Genomic DNA, 19,960 nt, shown 5'->3' with positions numbered 1-19,960 from the left:
TTTTCTGTCTGTTAGACCTATCAAATAATGATAGGGGTGTTGGAGTCTCCAATTACAATAGTGGATATTTATGTTTCTCTTTTCAGTTGTGTCATTTTTTTTTTTTTTTGGTCCCCTGTATTTTGATCCTCCTGTTTTTAGGTGTATACATGGTTAGAATTGTTATGTTTTATCATTACATTATTGTTATGAAATAGCCCTGTTTTTTTGGCAATCCAGGAATTTCTGAAGTCTGCTTTGTCTGAAATTAATATGGCTACTCCAGCTTTTTTTGTTGTTAGTGTTAGTATGGTATATCTTTCCCCATCCCTTGAATTGTAACTTATATGTGTCTTTATATTTAAAATGGGTATTTTTTAAACAAAATATAGTTGGCTTTATTTTTTTTAATCCACTCCGACAGTCTGTCTCTTAACTGGTATATTTAGAACATTTTCTTTTAAAGTTATTACATTTTTGGATTATTATCTGCCATGTTTGTAAATGTTTTTTACTCATTGCCAATTGTCCTTTCTTTTTCTTCCTCTTTTCTGCCTTCTCTGGTTTTAATTCATAATTTTATGATTCACTTGTACTTTTTTTAAATAAATTTTTTAGTGGTTTCCTTAGAGTTTGTAAAATATATTGTTACCCACTCTAAGTCCACCTTCAAATAACACTATGTTACATCATATGTGGTTGCAAGTACCTTATTCTCAATTCCTCCCTCCTGGTCATTGTGACAACAGTCTTTCATTTCACTTATTTATGTGCTATTAATCACCCAATACTATTAGTATGTTAAATGACTATCTTTTAGGTCAATTAAGAATAAAGATTTTATTTTACCTTTATTGATTCCTTCTCTGACAGTCTTCCTTTATAGATCTAAATTTCTCCGCTATTTCCTTCTTGATGGACAAATCTACTGGTAATGAATTCCTTCAATTTTTGCCTGATAACATCTTTATTTTTCTCCGACTTTTGATGGATGATTTTGCTCTATATAGAATTCTAGTTTGGTGTTTTTCCTTTAATCATCTTAAATATTCATTTCACTCTCTTGCTTGCCTAGTTTCTGATGAGAAGTTGACTCTAATTTTTACACTTGTTCCCATGTAGCTAGGGTGTTTTAACTAACCTTCCAGCTTCCTTCAAGATTTTCTTTGTCTTTGATTTTCTGCAGATTGAATGTGATATGATTAGGTATACATTTTAGATATTTATTCCTACTTGGTTCTCCAAATTTCTGGACCTGTGGTTTGGTGTGTGTTGATACAGATTCTGGAAAATTCTCAGCTAGTATTACTTCAGATATTTCTTCTGCTACTTTCTGTGTGTCTTCTCTTTCTGGCATTCCTCTTATGTGTATGTTACCTTTTAAAATTTTCAATGTAATACTTGGATGTTTTGGTTTGGTTTGGTTCATCAGTTTTTTTGTGGGATTTTTAACCTTTTTTTCTCTTTGCATTTCAATTTGGGAAGCTTCTGCTGACCTTCTTTTAGACTAGCTGATTCTTTCTTTGGCTGTGTCATTCGTGTGTTCATTAGAGTAGCACTTTTAATTTCCTTCAAGAACTTTTCCTTTGCATTCATAACTTGGCTAACTAGTGCAAGAAGTCTAGCTTTTGGCCTGTTTCAGCTTCCTACATGCCTTCTTCACTAAGCTTACTTATTTCTAAATTTGACTTAAATTGAGAGGTGTGGGACTGTTCCTTACACTTGAACATTTAGAGGCCATGTAGGGTTATTAATTGGCCTAATTTCAATATTGTTGTGTCTCAGGGAATAGGGAGGCCTGAGGAGAGGGAGAGAGACAGGGGAAGGGAATAGTCAGAATACACACAACTTTATCCATTTAGTTTACCATCTTATGTGGGCATGGTTAGTGGTGCCCCCAAACAATTGAAATAGTAACATCACAGGTCACTGTAACAAATCTAATAATAATGGCAAAGTTTGAAATACTCTGAAAATTACCAAAATATGAGATAGAGGCACAAAGTGATTAAAGGCTGCTAGAAAAATGGCACCAATAGATTTGGCTCAATGCAGAGTTGCTGCAAACCTTCAGTGTGTAAAAATGCAGTATCTGAAGTTCAGTAAAACAAGGTGTGCCTGTAGTATCTATGCTGTGACTTGCAGTTAGACAAAGTAAAACTGTCATTTACATAGAACTCGTCTGCTTTGTTGTTATATTTTCACTGTTAGGGCTTCTGTGGCTGTGCTGTATGGGCTGGAGGAAAGCAAGCCAAAAGACTCCATTCCTTTCACTCTTGCTTTAACCTGAGCAGCTTTGCTTTTATTATTTATTTTCTTTGTTGGACATCCAAATGAGATTTTGTTTGACAGAAGAGTTTTTTGAATTCACACAATAGAGAACCAGATCTTGCTGTTGAAAACTGCTGTTTCAACTCTTTAACTTTTTAGTCAATATGTTTTATATTTCTTAAATAAGAATAGAGTATAAATTAGTTAATTCCTGGTACACTCAGTTGTATTTCTAGTGCTGCTTCAATGTCTCAGACTTCGATATTGTGAGGAACAAAAACTTTATGTAATCTTGAGCAGTGTGTGTTTGGAAGGGATATAGAGGGAGGAGAGGAATCTCATTAGCTATCCCATTCAGCCTCATGGAACTGCATCATTTGGCTTCAGGATATAACTACTCTAGAGTCCCAGCAGCACATAATGTTTGTGCTTTCTCACTTATGTGTTCAAGTCTAGTCCACCCTCCCTCCAGTCCTTTAACTCAGTTTCTCTTCTTTTGGTGACATTGCTTCCTTAGGGCTTTACTCTTGATTACTGTGTCTTCATCCTTCACCCTGCCTCTCTTTGCCCCAGGAGTGCTACATGAGAGGTTCCTACCTACTGTTTCCTTAGCCTGGGCTTGGGCTTATCTCTAAAATACTGGGTATTACTAAATTGGTTAGTTAAAATTTCATACATGTTTTCAGGGTTTGTACCAGGACCATGCTGAGCAACTGTTTATCCTGTAGAATCTTCTTTTGACTCATGCACTGATCCTAAGGTTGTTTTGCTGTGAATAAGGGTAAGAGATTACCTTGCTTGCTTAATAACTTGTAACATTTTCTGAGCACTTGCTACATGGTAGGCATTTTCTAACCATCTTACTTATATTCATTTATTTTGTCTTCATAACACCCTATGAAGTAGGAGTAGGTTCTTTAACCCCACTTTGCAAATTGGAAACCAAGGCACAGGGAAACTGAATAACTTGTCCAAAGGGTACATGGTTTATAAATAATGTTTCCAGGATTTGAACCCAGGCAGTCTGACTTCTGAGATTCTGAGCTCTCAGTTGTTAAACTCTACTATACTACATGCTCACTAAAGTTAAGTCATGACAGAATTGGGCTTTACTTAGAATTTCTAAAGCATAAAAGGGCAGCCACAACAGCAATGTTATCTTGTCTCTTCATTTGAGTCCAGTGATGTATTTCATCTTGTATTTCCATAACTGAAGCAATAAGTGATTTGGAACACTTTCCTCATTTATTCATACTGCTGGGGCAGGAAAATAATAGTAACTTTTGTGTGAGAAATATGCTGTCTCATTGTTTTTTAAAACGTATTGGTAAAATTATTGTATTTCATTGGAAAAAAATTATGATTAAGTTGCTCATCACTCCTGGTTCTCCATTTGTGTCAGAAATATTCTAGGGGCTGTTCACAACTTCCTCAGGTCTATTCCTCCACCTGTTGGAATATAGCTGATTTGATCTGGGTAGGGTTTATGAGGAATGGCACCTCCATCACTGGCCAATAACCAGCAACTTTGATCTTTAATTGAGAAGATGAGTAGACTAGTAAAATCTGGAAATGGAAGCTGCTGGTGAGCATGGGACATTATACACAGGTGCTAGCTGTGAGACAAAATAATTCCTACCTTGCCTTGGTTTTTATTGTTCCTGAAGACTATTCATTCTAAAATAGTTAGGATACTGCTCAGTCTGTACTTGCCCTCTACTTTTACTTGCACTCGTCTAAAGTAGGTTTGTTACTTGGAATCTAATGAGTCTTATTTGTGTATGTCATCAGTATTATGATTGATTCCCTTTGAAGTCAAGAGCTGCACTGTCAAGTATGTTAACCATCACTCACATGTTGCCATTTAAGTGTAAGCATATTTAATTTTAGCTTAATTTTAGTTTTTGAGTTAAAATTTAAGACATATTCTGGGCCCTGTGTTTATTTAGGGAGTTTTCATCAGGTATCTTAATGTGTTTTGGTCTACTGAAAATTGGCATAATCTTTTCCTTCTATAAATTAGTGATGCAGCAGTGCCTGGGATCAAACTAGGTTTGAGCCCCAGCACACTTAACAATTTAAGTGATATTGGGCAAGTTATTTCCTCTCTCTGTGCTTCAGTATCCTTAAATATAAAAGGGTGACAGTAGTCCCTTCTTTGTAGGGTTATTACAAGAATAATATGAATTAATAAATGCAAAGTATTTATAAAACATCATCCTGCAGTAGGGGCTCAAAAACATCTTACCATTATGATGATGGTGATCGTTGAAAATCCCCATGCTGCCGCTAGTACTGAAGCCATTTGCTTGCTGGATGAGAAATGATCCCCCAATTCATATTGTCAGGAGTAAGCTTGTCTGCAGGAGATAGTGTTTTATTTGGTCTAGGTGGAGACCAGGAATCTGTGTTTTCAAACCACCTCCACCTAATGTGTAGCCACAAGCCCAGAAGTTTAAAGGAACAAAGGTCAGTCTTAGCTGAAGAGGTAATAGGAATGATCCTTGAAAATACTAAGCTAAGTGAAAGAAGCCAGTCAAAAAGGACCACAGACTATGAATTTATATATAAATATCCAGAATAGACAAATATAGAGAGAAAGTAGATTGGTTGTTGTCTGGGCCTGGGAGGTTGAGGGAATGGTGAGGGGTTTCTTTTTGGGGTGAGGAAAATGTTCTAAACCTGGATATTCACAACTGTGAATATACTAAAAATCATTGATTTCTACACTTTAAATGAATGAACTCAGTAGTATGTGAATTATAGCTCAGTAAAGATGTTTTTCTAAATAGAAAATGGGCAGAATAAACATTTTTTCTAAAAACGAGAGGGAGTAGTTGGGGAAAGCAGAGGAAAAGGTGCAACCTGGCAGCTTGGAAAAATCTTGGAAAAAATTTTCTTTAAACCTTTTTCTGTTTCTTTTTTATTCACAAACAGAAACTTGATATTCTGATTATCTGAAAGTTAGGTTTACAGGAACTTCAACTGCTGGAAAACTGACTTATAAGGAAATAGATTTAGAGGAAAAAAAGCCTTTTGAATTCAGAAAACACCTGCACTAAAACTACAGGCAGGAATCAAAGATAATGGTGTTGGAGAAAAGCCTCAAAATAAATCCTACCAAAATAGAGACCAAAAATTCATGGCAAAAAGTTTGAAAGGAATTTTTTGTGAAAAATGAAACTAAACTTTATATTTGACAGATTTTAGGTTATAATTCCAGCTGAGCTAATTCTTAGAATAACTAGTTGGTGTTTTTTCTTCTTGGCATATACATAAGCATAGATTTGTAGATAGGGGATTGTAGGAGTGCTCAATAAGATACTTTTTATTTAGTACAACAAATAGTTTTATAGATATAATTAAGGGCTTAATCATTTTCTCTATGGCTTTTCTAAGTCATTTAACACTTAAGTTATTCTTTATTGAAAGCACCTGTCCTCATCCCTGTAGCTTTTTCCCTTTGGTTGTTAACTGGTGATTTTTCAGATTGTTACTTGTCATTGACTTTGTTTTTGATTGGATCTGTCTCCAGTATCACCTAGCAAGGATTCCTGGGAGCCTTATTTGTTTTGCAAGATTTGCAGTTTATTTCACAACTGTGGGGAAGTTGGGCATCCTGTGGCCGGGATCCTCACTGAACTTAAACCACCTAATGATGTAACTGGCCTGTTGCTGGGCGGCCGCTTCCACAAGCTATTATTGTGCTATATAGAGAGCTCTGCTCATTGCTCTGGGCAGAGGCAGAGATGCTAGTGCTCAACTTACCGGGAGAACAAGCCGGGTAATAAACCCACCCCAAAGAACGTTTTGCTGTCAATTTCTTTGGTCACACTGAATCCACAGTGAACTTGCCCGGGGCTGAAACCCACTGGCAAGACAGCAACTCATCTGCATTATGTTGTTGGATTACCTGAAAGCCGGATAGGAGTGTACATTAATTATTATTTAGGGAGTGATGAGTCAGGGGATAAATTTTATAGGGGACAGTTCGTTAGTGGATGTTTATATATGATGATAGTCAGCTTTGTACCCCAGTAACAAATATTCATGTAAAATGGAGTATATATATCGGAGTGCAGATTTATTGGGGTGCTAACTCAAATCTTATTGACTCTTTGTAGCTCGGGGAGGAAGGGGATTACCTGCCTGGAGCAGGTTCCCTATGAATCTGATGAGGGGGAAGGAAAACAAGGGTAAGAGGTTGGGGATTAAAAGTTTTATTCAGCCCTACTCTCAGCACTGCCTAGGGCTCCCCACCTTGGCTGGGCTCCCAAGCTCTGTCTCTCTGGCCGCCTCACGCACTCCTTCCCTCAGCCCCTTGTCCCCAGAGGAACTCTGGGCGGGTCCCTGGTGACTGGCAGGTGCCTGACCAGTTATGTACCAGGAATGGAGGGGAGGAGAGAATGGCTGCTTCCTCTCCACCCCTTACTCCAGACCGGCAATCCCGTGACTGACTATAGCTCTGCTGCCAATAAATATCACATTGATGTGCAAACAAACTCATGTATCTACAGTGGGCACTATCAAGGCCAGGTGGAAATTCTGGTCAGAAACGTCCATTTTTCCCACACTTATTTAGTTTAAATTTTAAAAATAAGATCTATTCTCTCTGTATATTGGAAGTAGTAAGATGACTGCTGTGGGGTGGGAGTAGAGATTGGAGTCTAATAGGTCCTGCCTGTGATGTTGTGGGAGGGGAACTGATTGCTGTATAATAATGGAGAATCCTGTCTAGAGAGACACTAAATGGTTTGTTCAAAGTAATATCACTGTTAGCTAATGAGTCCATTTTATTTCAAGTCATTATCTTTTAAAATTACATTATGCTTATGATTAGCACACATAATTTAGGGGACGGGTATATGGGAAAGGCAGTATATACAGAGAAGACAAGTAATGATTCTCTAGCATCTTACTGTGCTGATGGACAGTGACTATAATAGGGTATGTGGGGGGGATTTGATAATAGGGGGAGTCTAGTACCATAATGTTGTTCAAGTAATTGTACATTAATGATATAAAAACATTTTAATTAAATTAAAAAATTACATTATGCTGTCTTCCTGGCAAAGTGTTTTAGATACCTGGAAAAGTCTCATTTCTCACCAGCCAATAACGTAGGTGATTTACGATTTTAATGTAAGTTAGTCTAAAGGTGTTACAGAATAAGTGATACTGATCTCAGCTGTTCATCAAACCTTAACATTTGCAGTAACAACTGACACTTATGTGATCCTTGTTAGTTTAGAAAAGCACTTTTACATCAGAACTTTCATATAATTCCTGTAACAATCCTGTGACACAGTCCTCGTTTGACTAGTGGACTTGAACTCAGAAGCTAAAGACAGCTGCATGGAATAATGTCCCCAAAACATTAGAGTCCAGGTCTTTTGCTTTCAGATCGTATGGTTTTCCCATTATACTTGACTGCTTCTTTGGAAAATAATAGCCTCACAAGTATCCCCTTTGTAGCAATAAATAGCCTCAAAACATGATGCTCCATGATATCTGCTGGACCTGTTTACCATATTATATTTAAATTATGTCTTCTGATAGAATTTATTAATTGTGGTATGTTAGGACTATATACATTCACTTTAATTTCTATGGATTTGGTAGCAGAGTCTGTCCTTTTACTTCCTAATAGCTCATGGTTTGTTTTTTTTTAATGGATTGTTTTAAAATGGAAATTTCTTTTTGTAATCTTGCCTCTTTAGAAGCTGAAATTCATCAGTTGCTATCTTCAAAATGCAGTGGAATGTACCTAGGACTCTATTCCAGCTGGCACATAGGACATGCATGGAACCATATAAAGCTGGTCTTTTTGGACACTGTCAAAACATAAAGGGACCGTTATTTTTGCATAAAGTTGAATCCAGAGTGGTTTTGGTACAGGACCCTCAAAAACAACGGGTGCACTTAACCACTGCCCAGTGTGTTGCAAAGGAAAAGAAGCAATTTAATGCTCATCCACCTCGAACAGGAGTCCTACCCAGTAAGCAGTGGGAGCAAGACATTTTATGCAGGAGGCTTGTATCATCCAGTGCCTCCTCCCCAGGAACTCCTTCGGGAAAAAAGGAAGAACCTGATCCTTTGCAAGACAAATCTATTAGTCTTTATCAGCGATTTAAGAAGACATTTAGACAATATGGAAAAGTTTTGATTCCGGTGCATCTGATAACTTCTGGTATTTGGTTTGGAACATTTTATTATGCAGCCATAAAGTAAGTCTTTGCTGGAGTGCCTTTCCTTGTTTTATCAGTATGTTAATCTTAATTGTACTAATGAGAGCCTCAGATAGTTTTTTTAAAATGCTTTAATGTCTTTAATTGATGAGGATTACTATTTGTAGCTGCTTTTCACATTTTAACGAATGAGCTAACATTTGCTGACTTTGCATAGCAAACATTTGGCTAAAAGTTAACTATCATCTCATTTAATCCTCACAGCACCCATTTGATGCAGGTAGTGCAAATTTCATTTATTAATGATAGAATAGATTAAGCAAGAAAGTTAAAATAACTTAGCTTTCAAAGTAACTCGGTCTGATTTCAAAGCCCATCCATGTGCTTGCTTAATCACTGTGCTCATCTATTAGCATCTAGGGTAACACAGGAAAAAAAACATGAGATTTCAGAAATTTGGCAATGCCTTGAGTTCTGTACAACATATTTCTTCATTTGTTCATAAATGTAAAAAGAGATCTATTTTTTCATATGGATGATTTTGGTGGAAATCAGTAAGATACTTATTTGGCTAATACCCCTCATAGACACAAAAATGAACAAATTGCATGCTTATGTTTTAATGTTACATCTGATAAATGTCAAGATAAGGTCTTTGTTCTGATCAGAAGTTAATTTGTTGTGTACTTAAGTGTTTGTTATGGCAGATCTCATGTTAGGTGTTCTCACCACAGTAAAGTAACTTTTAAAAAGAAAAGTTTATTTGGTGGACTTAGCCTCCAGGTGTTAAAAAACCTAGAATTTCTAAATGTACCTTTCTTGTTAAATACATTTCCTTTCTTTTAAGGTAAACTATATTATTTACACTGTTTTAGGAGCAGGAGTACATATGGTAACAGATTCCCAGTGATTTCCTATTTGTTTCTGTCACTAGCAGAACTGAGTTCGTGCTGATGTGTATGCCTCTTCCTTTGGGCATGTTGTCTGGGCTTTCCTTGTAGTGGCCCGGGCATGACAGAGCATCATTGTCCTGAGGGCAGTGACATGCCACAGTGTAGACCACTTTGGCATCTTAGTAATACTCCTAATGGGTTTAGAATTACTTTATACTTTTGAAAAGTCCACTGATTTTCAGTGTTTGGTTACATTTACTGGTTTGATGTTAAGGTCTTAATAAAATAGGGTGGTTCTGCATATAAAGCTCACTCCTTGGAAAAAGCTATTTACTAAATTAAAAAATAATAGAATAGAGACTGTACTAATTCTTGGGAAATATGGGATGTTTCTTTACAAAGGTTCTGAAAGGGTTTTTTTTACCTTGTATAATTGATGCTGTTCAGTTTCTCTTCATATCTGTCTTGCCATTATGTTCCTGTTGCTCAGTTATATTCTTCTGCATTATATATCATGATGTTCTTTAAGAATTGTCCCTTTGCATAAGATCCTTGTATGTACACTTTATGAAATATCTTTGTTTATTGATGATGTTTTCTGGACATGTATAATATTTAAAGAAGTCTTCAAAACTGCCTTTAGTTTTTAATACAGCATAAAATTGTGTACCAATTTAAATTACAATTATAGACAGTCAGTCCTTCTACTTAATGAATGGCTATCTACATACTAAATTTTCTTTTTTGAGCAATCAAGGATTTTTCTAATTCATTATTGTGAACATGAGTCACAGTTATTTCTTCCTCCCTCTGTAGGTTGCCCTAAATAAACCTTCAGAAGCCAGGAGACCTTAGAGAAATATTAATTAATTAATTAATTAATTGCATATGAGATTTTCATATGGACTATTAAAAAGAGACTTCTGTTCCTTTCACTTTTCCTTGTCTTAACTAAAAGTATTCTATAATGAAAACAGCAGACCCCAAATAACTGAGTGATGTGAATTGAACTTAAGATTTTTTTCAGGACTGTCCGGCACCTGAGGCAGTTGTGACATCCTGCTAGACCCTGTGGAATACATACATCTTTTTTAGTTTTGCAGTTAGAGCATCACATAGCCAGCTTATGTAGGAGGATGTGTTGCTTCTCAGCCCAGTCCTTCTTAGTGTTTTTATTAAATCCTTAGTATTTCAGAAATTGAAAGTTGATTTGTTCTAAGTGAAGATCTTAATCACAAGTAATACTTAGAAGGTAAAGAATTATGGTGTATTTGAATAGCAGTGTACCTTTTATTGTGAGATAATTTTATTGTAAAATTAGAGTTGATTATATTAAATGCAGGCTTTCTGTTCAACTGACAAGAGGCTGGCTTTATTTTATGTGGTTTTAGCTAGAAAACGTTCTCTGTTACTTGCTTGTTGCTGAGTTAGTATTAAAAGAAAGGGAAAAAATAGTTTGTAACATGAAAGATGGGCATTTGATGTCCCACTGCATTACTGGTCAGGATTTGTTTGTCACTGTGACCACCAGCATTACTACCTCTCTAGGCACCACAGAGCAAAATGTCATTCTGTATTTAAATAACTCAGTGATGCAGATCTCAGACTTTTGTTTCAGGGAGATCTAAATTGTGCATGCTAATAGATTTTATTTTAAGCTAAGCTGTTGCCACTTCTGTCTGGGAAAAGCTGGCAGAGATCTTAATCTAACCAGAAGTGCTCTGTTTGATCAAATGTAACTCTGATGATGACTTTGTCCCTCCCTACATTTGGATGCCTCATGTTTTGGGCCTCAGGTTACTACAGTTACAGATCCACTCTGAAGCAAAATCTTGCCTGGTTTTTCCTACACTTTATCTGCACTGTGAATGTCCTTTTGCCCTTGTGTATTTCTGCATTAGTTTGAACAGCCATAAAGCTAACAGCTTGTAAAGCACAGATTTTCTGTCAGGCCTGGGAATTCCAGAGTAAAAAGTGACGACAAGTGGATATTACTGTTGACTCAGAACCTCATTAATATTTCATATGTAGCAATTCCAAAAGAAATAAAGGTTATTTTTATTTTTAAAAAAATCAAGTCATCAAGTCAATATTTTAGAAATAAGTGGAACCACAGGTCCTTGCTTCTTTATTTTACAAAGGATACTTGTGCAAACTGTCTAAGGTAATTATTGTTTGATCTTTATAGTAGTCTTTTTTAAAAATCATTCATCTTATTTTTGTCAAACATATGCCCTTTTTTTCTTCTTCATGATTGTTGTAAAATTTGTAGGTCTTACATACTGGGCTTCGTCTGAACTAAGAAATAATTGGTGAAATAATTTTCTAATTGTATTGGTACTAGAAGATATAAATAGCATTTCATGGTAGAATGTTACTCTACATAGTGATTGATGAGATCCATAGAGTCTGTTGTTACCTAAGGAGATTTGGAAAGGAGCTTATGGTGGAGACAGAAGAAACCAGGTTAGATCTATAGTTATTTTTTAAATTTAACCCTTAAAGGTCCTTTCACTTACCCAGTGCCTTCTTGTAGATGGTAGGTAATTTTACTTGATGATGAATAATCCTGGCTATTGATTTCTTAGATGATAGTGAAATTACAGAGAGACTTTTTCCCAGTTACCCAAATTAATTTTTAATATTTAAAATAAATTACATGTTTACTGCTACCATAGGTACAGCAGATCCAGGCAATACCTTTGCTTAATTACAAAGAGGAAGAGTATCTGTACTATGGAGCAAACTGTGGAACCTACCTCAACTAAGAGTCAACTTAATTAAACCAATGACAGAACAAACTGACCCATTATATGGCCCTTATGATGTACTGAAATGGACACAGAATCAACTGTGCAGTTTTCCTGATGAAAAATATTTAACCTGAATCTAATCATGAGAAAACAATCAGACAAATCCAAATTGAGGGATGACCTGCCATGCAACTGGCCTGGGAGCTTCAGAAATCTCAGTGTCAACAAAGACAGCCTACCTTCCTCCTCAACGTAGAGTTCTGGGGAGCACTTACAGAGAAAAGGAGACTAAAGACACGAGGTGTTGATAAGGGACATACGGAACGATTCAGGAGCTCCTATTGTGAAATAATATTGTGCCAACTGCACACCATAGTGTGTGTTCAATTTCCTGAATGTGGTTGGCATATCTAGAAGTACAGAGCAAGACTCTGGTTCTAATTTAGGGTGAAGGGTCCCAATGTCTGTAAAACCATGTACGATGAGAGAGATGGAGAGAGCAGGTGCCAGTACAGCAAAATACTGATAATCAGGGAAATAAAGAATAAGTTAAGGCTTAAAAGCTCAGATGAGAGGCTTTCTCTGCCTTCTTTCCCTCCCTCCAAAAATTTTTTGGAATTTATGGTGGTTGCTTCTTCACTTGCCTTTTAAGTCTGATAATAGAATAGAAGCATCCTTTTAGAGTAATTGAAGTTTTAATCAAACCCACAGAATCATTTACTCTGCATAATAACACAGTAAGTGATATTACAATATTATTTGCTTTTATAATAATAGTAGAGTTTTACATGTAATTTTAGAGGTAAAAAGCCTATGTCTTGTTTGATTTAGAGCATTCTAAGGCAGTGGTGTTTGAGAGAACCAAGATCAGGTAATGTTTCTGACCCATCCTTTTCTCTTAGGTTAGTTAAAGCTATCTTACTGTTTGTAGCTTCTGCCTTGCTTCTGCACACGGACATCCCTAATTAGCTTGTTTTAAAAAATAGAAGGATTTACTAGAGCAAAATTAAGAGACAGTGTGACACTAATGTCTGTGTACATGTTCTTTTAGAATGAAACTAAAGTGCTTGATGACAGAATTGACTTTTAAACAAAATTTGGTTTTGGTGTTTTCAGATAATCTTTTGAAAATACTTTGTTTCTTTCTTAGAGGAGTGAATGTCGTTCCTTTTCTAGAACTCATTGGGTTACCTGACAGCATAGTAAACATTCTGAAAAATTCCCAGAGTGGAAATGCACTAACAGCATATGCCTTGTTTAAGGTAGGTACTATTATAAATAGATTGCTCCTCACACTTAAAAAGTGACCTGCTTAGTTCCCTCATAAAACCCTAAGTTAACTCCCATTAGTTACCTTTTGAACCTTAAAACAATATACTGATCTCTTATATGTCTAATGACTAAGTTTAAAGATTTTAAGTGTAAATAAAATGATGGTTTAGGAAGAGAAGTGCTTTGAAAATAGTAAATCATAACCTGCTGTGATCATTTCAGATGAGACTTCTGAATTTCCAAAACTCATCTCTTTGGCATTTCTCCTATTGATAGTATATTAATTTTCCTTAATTAGAGATCCACAAGCTACCTCACTTGGTAGTGAAATGTGACATTTATTTTACTGTTTATAATAGTTCATCTTCTTTATAAGTAAAATAGTAAAGTTTAATTCAAATTATTTTATACAATAAACCTTAGATTTAGTTGTGAGATAGTATGTATGCCTCATTTTTAGAAGTTCAGTTTCTACAACTGTTCTGGATTCAGACAATGACATATTTATAAATATTTCTGTAACTATGGGTATTTATTTTGGAAAAGATTCAGTATAAATTGTGGAATTTAGCCATATTAATCTCATTGTTCTCAGTTGTCAAATAATTACAAAGTTCTGTATAGCTTCATCCTAAAAAATAAAACATTTGAAAAATAGATGTTATTTTGTTTTGCTTCTGTTATATAAAAATATTTAGAATTATGGTTTTGTAGCAGTAATCAGGCATAATGTTTTATTCTGTAGCTCTCATTAGAAGTCTCTGAAATCTTGGGGTAATTCTTCCTCTCTTACTGTAATTTTGACTAGAGGGTTAAAGCTCAATTGCTGAGTGTTTCTCTCTCATTGTCTTTTCACTCTGCCTAGTATGCTCTGGAGGCAAATCGATGCTCAGTGTGCTTTGTTGATTTGGAAATAAAACATGAAGTTGTACATGTAGGCAGGTTAGGGTCAGCAGTGTTTCTTCATGTTTATTGTTCTTCTGTGAGGTGGGAAATGAGGGGATTCTCCTGGGTATTTTCTGTAACCCACAGTTTCTCAAGAAGAGCTTCACACACTGACATTTATTGCTTTAGTAAGGCAAAGCCTCAAAAAAAGGTGTGGCAAAGAAGATTAAAAAAATAACCTGTGAGTATGACTTGTGGCACTGGCTCTGAGGCAGCTGGAGAGAGAGAGAGAGAGAGAGAGAGACACACACACACACAGACACACACACACACACACACACACACACACACACGATGGCAAGTGCTAACAGGACAGAACAGACCGGCACACACACACACACACATACACACACACACACGATGGCAAGTGCTAACAGGACAGAACAGACCGGCACACACACACACACGATGGCAAGTGCTAACAGGACAGAACAGACGACCGGCGCGCGCGCACACACACACACACACACACACACACACACACACACACACACACACACACGATGGCAAGTGCTAACAGGACAGAACAGACGACCGGCGCGCGCGCGCGCACACACACACACACACACACACACACGATGGCAAGTGCTAACAGGACAGAACAGACCGGCAGTGGGAGATGTTTGTGGTGTTTGTTTTCCTGATGAGGATTACAAGAAGGTGGGAAAAGTGATCAGGAAGCTGTATGGGCAAAGAGCTTTGTCAGCCAGGGAATCCTAAGTGCAAAATCCTGAGCCTGCAGGATACCTGCAGTATTTGAGGGGACAGTGGAGAAGCCAGTGTGGGTGGAAGGAGTGAGCAGCAGACCAGCAACAGAGTGGCCAGATCAGGGCAGCCTGCAAGGCCATTGTGAGCACACTGCCTTTTAATGGGGAGATGAAAAGTCAGTGGGCATTTGCACATCTGACTTGTGTTTTAACAAAATCACTTTGGCTTTGAGATTGAGAATATCTATATATAGCAGGACAAGTAGAAGCCCAGAGCCCTGGTGGAAGTTTACTGCAGCTGGTCTGGGGAGGAGCTGATAGTGCCAGGACTAAGGTGGTACAGGAGAGGTGGTGAGAAGCAAGTGGATTCTGATAAATTTTGAAGGTGGAGCTGAGGGGATATGCTAATAGATTGAATGTAAATTACATAAGAGAAAGGAGGATTTGAGGCTGTCTTACAGGTTTTTGGCCTGAAAACTGAACAATAAAAGTTGCCATTTCCTCTGAAGCAGCAATTTTGAGAAGAGCAGGTTTGGGATGGAGCCATTGGACTCAGGAGGTCAGTTTTGAACAAATGACAGCTTGAGATCCTATTAGACATGCAAATGGTAAAGAAGTAGGTGGTTGTATATGGTGGAATTAAGAGTAAAGGCTCTGTCTGGAAATTTTAATTTAGATTTAAATCTAAGAATCACTGGTATATAAATGACACTGCCAACATGAAACTAGGCAAGTGAGGTGGGGGGAAAGAAGGGGTCCAGGGACTGACTTCAGTCACACTGTGTTCAGAGGAGGGCAACAGGAAAAATCAGCAAGAAGGACTGGAAAGGGGCTGCTGGAAAATGGAAAGCAGGAAGCCAAGTGGAGGTTGTGCCTGAGGAAAAAAGCAGGAGTCCTACCGGCTCAGGGTCCTGTGGTGACTGGAAAGCAGCAGGGGTGCAAGTTGCCTAGATAAGTTCAAGAGAAAAGTGGAGATAAGGAGCACAGACAGTTTTCAAAGAGTTTTGGTACATGGCATGCCTACAACAAGACTGAATTTAAAAAGGAAAGCCTCAGGGTGTAATGCAGACTCTTTGCTATTATGATTCCCTTTGACTAGTAACATCTACTATTTAGTTTTAGTCCTTAAATCTCTGATCAGACTTAAACCTGTGCATATCTGCAATATATATACCATTTTGCCACCTTTTGGCCTCATGGAAGTTCCTGGTAGGGATTCCAAACTCAGTGTGGGTTATAATGAGAGTAGCATAAGGCCTAGAAAAATCAAAGGAAAGAGATTTGGAAGTGAAACTAAACTAAGTTCAGTGAATAGACATGTGGCTCATGTTTGTCTCTCACCATTTGAAGTAGTTTGGTTCTAGTTTGTTCCAGTATACAGAGTCTGCAGGTCAGCAGGACTTTGGTGTGGTGGTCCTGAGCCTCCTTTCTGATTTCCCAGTAAGCCTGCACTCAGGTTCACCAGTACATGGTTACAGACTTCATTGCTTCCACTGTGAATATTCTGTAATCCTGGGCCAGTGGCTAAGTGGCAAACATGTATAAAATGAGCTTAACCTTGTTAGGAGGGAAAATCTGTATAAAATATAACCACATTAGATTAACCACATAATAAAGCAATAAAGTAATTTATACTGTTTGGTCATTACCAAGACTTTAATTTCAGATTGTTTTTGCTTAAAAGGATAGTCCTAATCAGGTATTGATCTGCCTGTTGGCTTTTTCCCTCAGATTGCTACACCTGCCCGCTATACCGCGACTTTGGGAGGAACCTCCCTCACTGTGAAGTATTTACGCAGTCGAGGCTACATGTCAACGCCACCCCCTGTGACAGAGTATCTACAGGACAGGATGGAAGAGACAAAGGAACTTCTCACAGAGAAAATGGGAGAGACAAAGGATAGACTCACGGAAAAATTGCAAGAAACCAAAGAAAAGGTTTCTTTTAAGAAAAAAGTGGAATAGGGTCCCTTATGTAATAGGCTATAGATAGTTCTTGCACTTTAACCCTCTGGAGACTATGGACAAAGATACGTGCTCCTAAATATTTTTTTGTAGTATGTTGCCTAAATATGCCAGTTCTCTAAGGGTTAAATAACTAAGATAACTTTTTAGAGTTAAATATCAATGGAAAAAAATCAGTGTTTTTTGAAAAGGGAAAAGGAACTGAGTATAAGAATTTCACTGGCAGCATTAAGCAATGGTTAATGTCTTACAAGTCAGAGCTCTTTTTCAAGGTCTTCAGAATGATGCTTGCTTTATGTTTTGTTGCAGCTGATAATTTATACAGACAAAGTAGGTGACTCCTTGAATAACTGATGGGGCCCTGGACAGGATGTTAACACTGGGTCTTCATCTTTATGCTGTTCATGGAGGTTTTAACTGTATTCATTTTTCAGTGTGGAGACACTGTTATCATTGAGACTGCCAGCGAATAAGAGGTTATTTAGTCTTTGTATAAATATAGTATATAACAGTTACATACTAGTTAAAATAGAGACTTAATATGAAGAAAGGTGAATAGTTTGAGTCACATATATGTAAATAAGATGTATTGACTATATGTAAATGAAAAATCGGCCCTTTAGAAATGATTTTTACCTGAAGCTTATCATAATCAAGTTTTTTAAAGGACGTATATATGGTCATACTACTTTTCCATTTAAAACATAAAAGTAAGTCAATTGTTTGTGTCCTTTTCAACTAATATTTCAGAGGAAAAGTGAAAATAATTATACCTTAAGGTTATGGTTGAAATCAAATATCTTAAGCAGCAACTTAGGCTTGTGGTTCTTAGGCAGACACAGGTCTGGAGGAGGGTAAAGGGTTCCAGCTGAGGAGCTGGCACTCGCCCTGCCTCCAAGACAGCCTTTGTCTCCACAAGCCAGCACCTTCTCCCAGTGTCTTCATTTCAGAGTTGACGCTGATTTCATAATGGAGTAAATTTGTAAATTGCAGCTGCTCTTTCCCCTCATATTGAAATATCCTTGCCTGAGCATTTCACTTGAATTTTTTTTTATAGCAAAACTATCATTAAATGATCTGCTTAGAATGAAATTAAGCCAGTGTCAGATGTCAAAGTTGCTATGATGGTGTGGGTATGTTTGAGGATGGGTGTCTCTCTTTCCTTTTACTCCGTTTCCTTTGGTTCTAACCCTTGAATTGGTATCTGAAAAGGGAATGGGCTCTGTCTAGATCGTCTTTGTTTTGAGTGTCTGGTAAACGGAGAGAGAGTCAGAGGCCCTGGCAGAAACAGCCCTGCAGGGATCAGTGCTCATCAGCAGGATTTTCTGTTAAATACTTAGTCTGGCCAAATTTAGAAAATACTTTTTAAAGAGAAAAAAGTTTACATTTGAAACATTTGATTCCCATTATATTGGAAGCACCTCCATTATATTGGAGCATGTTTTAATTTACTATCTTGTGGTTGGGCAGAGTGGTGAGGAATCTGGTCATACAGTCCTGATCAGGCAGAATGGCTTGTCTTCATGGCATGATTTCAAATTAACAGCACATTTTCAAATCTAAATACAACATGTTTTAGCTTGTTTTATTAAGTAATTGATAAGTTTGCAAATATGACATGGTAAGAATCTACAAATTTCTTGTTTTTATTTTTTAACCATTTGAGACTATGCCTGTGTTTTTAAAATCTTGTGTTTTATGTAACTCTTTCTTCTAAATCAATTTCTAAATATGTGAAAACTCTTTTCACATTGCACAGGGCATATTTTCCACTGGGGATGAATTGTGGTTTCATAAAGTCACTGAGACTAAATTTTCCTTTTCCTGGCTATCTACCTTCTTCTGTTCAGTCCATTTGAATTTTGTTGCCATCCAAATTGGGTTGTGTTTATCCAGCTATAGAAAGTGAGATGCTGATGAGTGCTTTGAAATTCTCTAGTAAAATATTCTCTGAAGATGTGAGAAATTCTTCTGTCATCATTTGGCATCAGGAATATTTGTATCATGTGAAATGCTGTTGGGAGCATATTGCTAACCTAGTTCTTCAGGCACAATACAGTAGCTTAAAAGGGGATACCTGTAGTGGGTTGTTTGGGTGCTAATCCTAGGGTAACAGAATATAGTGATGTGTATCAAGTTAAATGAATTATCAAGATACATAGTAAATGCATGTAGTTTGCTATATATAATAAACCCTATTTCATTTACAGTAAGCCTCAGACTGTTTTAATTCACCCATAACTTCTCTGAGCTGGGAGGCAGAGCCCCTCCAGTGTTGGCCGTGCTTGTCTGTGTTTAAGCAGGATGTGCTGACAGGAGGAATGGGACTGACTGAGACTGAACTCACATGAAATGGATAACTAAATTAATAATTGAAAGCCAATTAGTAATCGAAATGAAAAATAGATGAAGTCAGAGACTTAGTTGTTCAAGAATAATTGCAAAACCAACCTTTCAAGTACCAAAGATGTCTTTTACTGGAACACTTTGCATACAACAGAGTACAGTTTACAGATTTAAAAAAAGGAGGAAAAAAAAGGTATATGCTGAGGTCACCTTCCCCCCAGTAGGGAAAATAATAAAATTATTCCTTCAAAGATAATCCTGTTTTTTTTTGATACTACAAAGATGAAATGCAACTATTAGCTGTCTTACTTCAGTGATCTTAGAAGATAATTCCAGGGATTTTAAAGATCTTAATAGTTTGGGCAGAACAGGTGTTTGACGAAAAGCAAGTTGTCTATTAACCAATCCAGATGTTGTAAAGAGCACTTTTGTAGCATATAATAGATCTAGTGACTAGTGAAATGGACAGAAGTTGATTTTAGTACATGAGACAGAAAAAGTACATCTTTCCTGATACTTTTGAAATAATCATTTTTATAAAATGTATTTTTGAGATACACATTTTCTGAATTAAAGAATTCTCTCTGAAAAATACTTGTTTTCCTGGTAATGTAGACATACTGCTTCAGTTGGTCATAGCT

General features: G+C 36.9%; 1 protein-coding gene across 2 annotated transcripts in view; it reads left to right on the top strand.

The window, feature by feature from the left end:
• FAM210A (family with sequence similarity 210 member A) overlaps window positions 1–19,182 on the top strand; it is a 48,394-nt gene extending 29,212 nt beyond the window's left edge. For both annotated transcript variants that reach the window (XM_017649545.3, XM_017649544.3), the window contains exons 2-4: window positions 7,971–8,477; window positions 13,235–13,346; window positions 16,740–19,182. In XM_017649545.3, coding sequence (XP_017505034.1) covers window positions 8,002–8,477; window positions 13,235–13,346; window positions 16,740–16,973 — 822 coding nt within the window. In that variant the 5' untranslated portion in view covers window positions 7,971–8,001 and the 3' untranslated portion in view covers window positions 16,974–19,182. The remainder of the gene's footprint in view (window positions 1–7,970; window positions 8,478–13,234; window positions 13,347–16,739) is intronic.
• The last annotated feature ends 778 nt before the right edge of the window (window positions 19,183–19,960 follow it).

The sequence above is a fragment of the Manis javanica genome, chromosome 9 (assembly GCF_040802235.1).
Source record: "Manis javanica isolate MJ-LG chromosome 9, MJ_LKY, whole genome shotgun sequence".
Classification (NCBI taxonomy): domain Eukaryota; kingdom Metazoa; phylum Chordata; class Mammalia; order Pholidota; family Manidae; genus Manis; species Manis javanica.
This window is presented reverse-complemented; position numbering and strand designations above follow the sequence as displayed.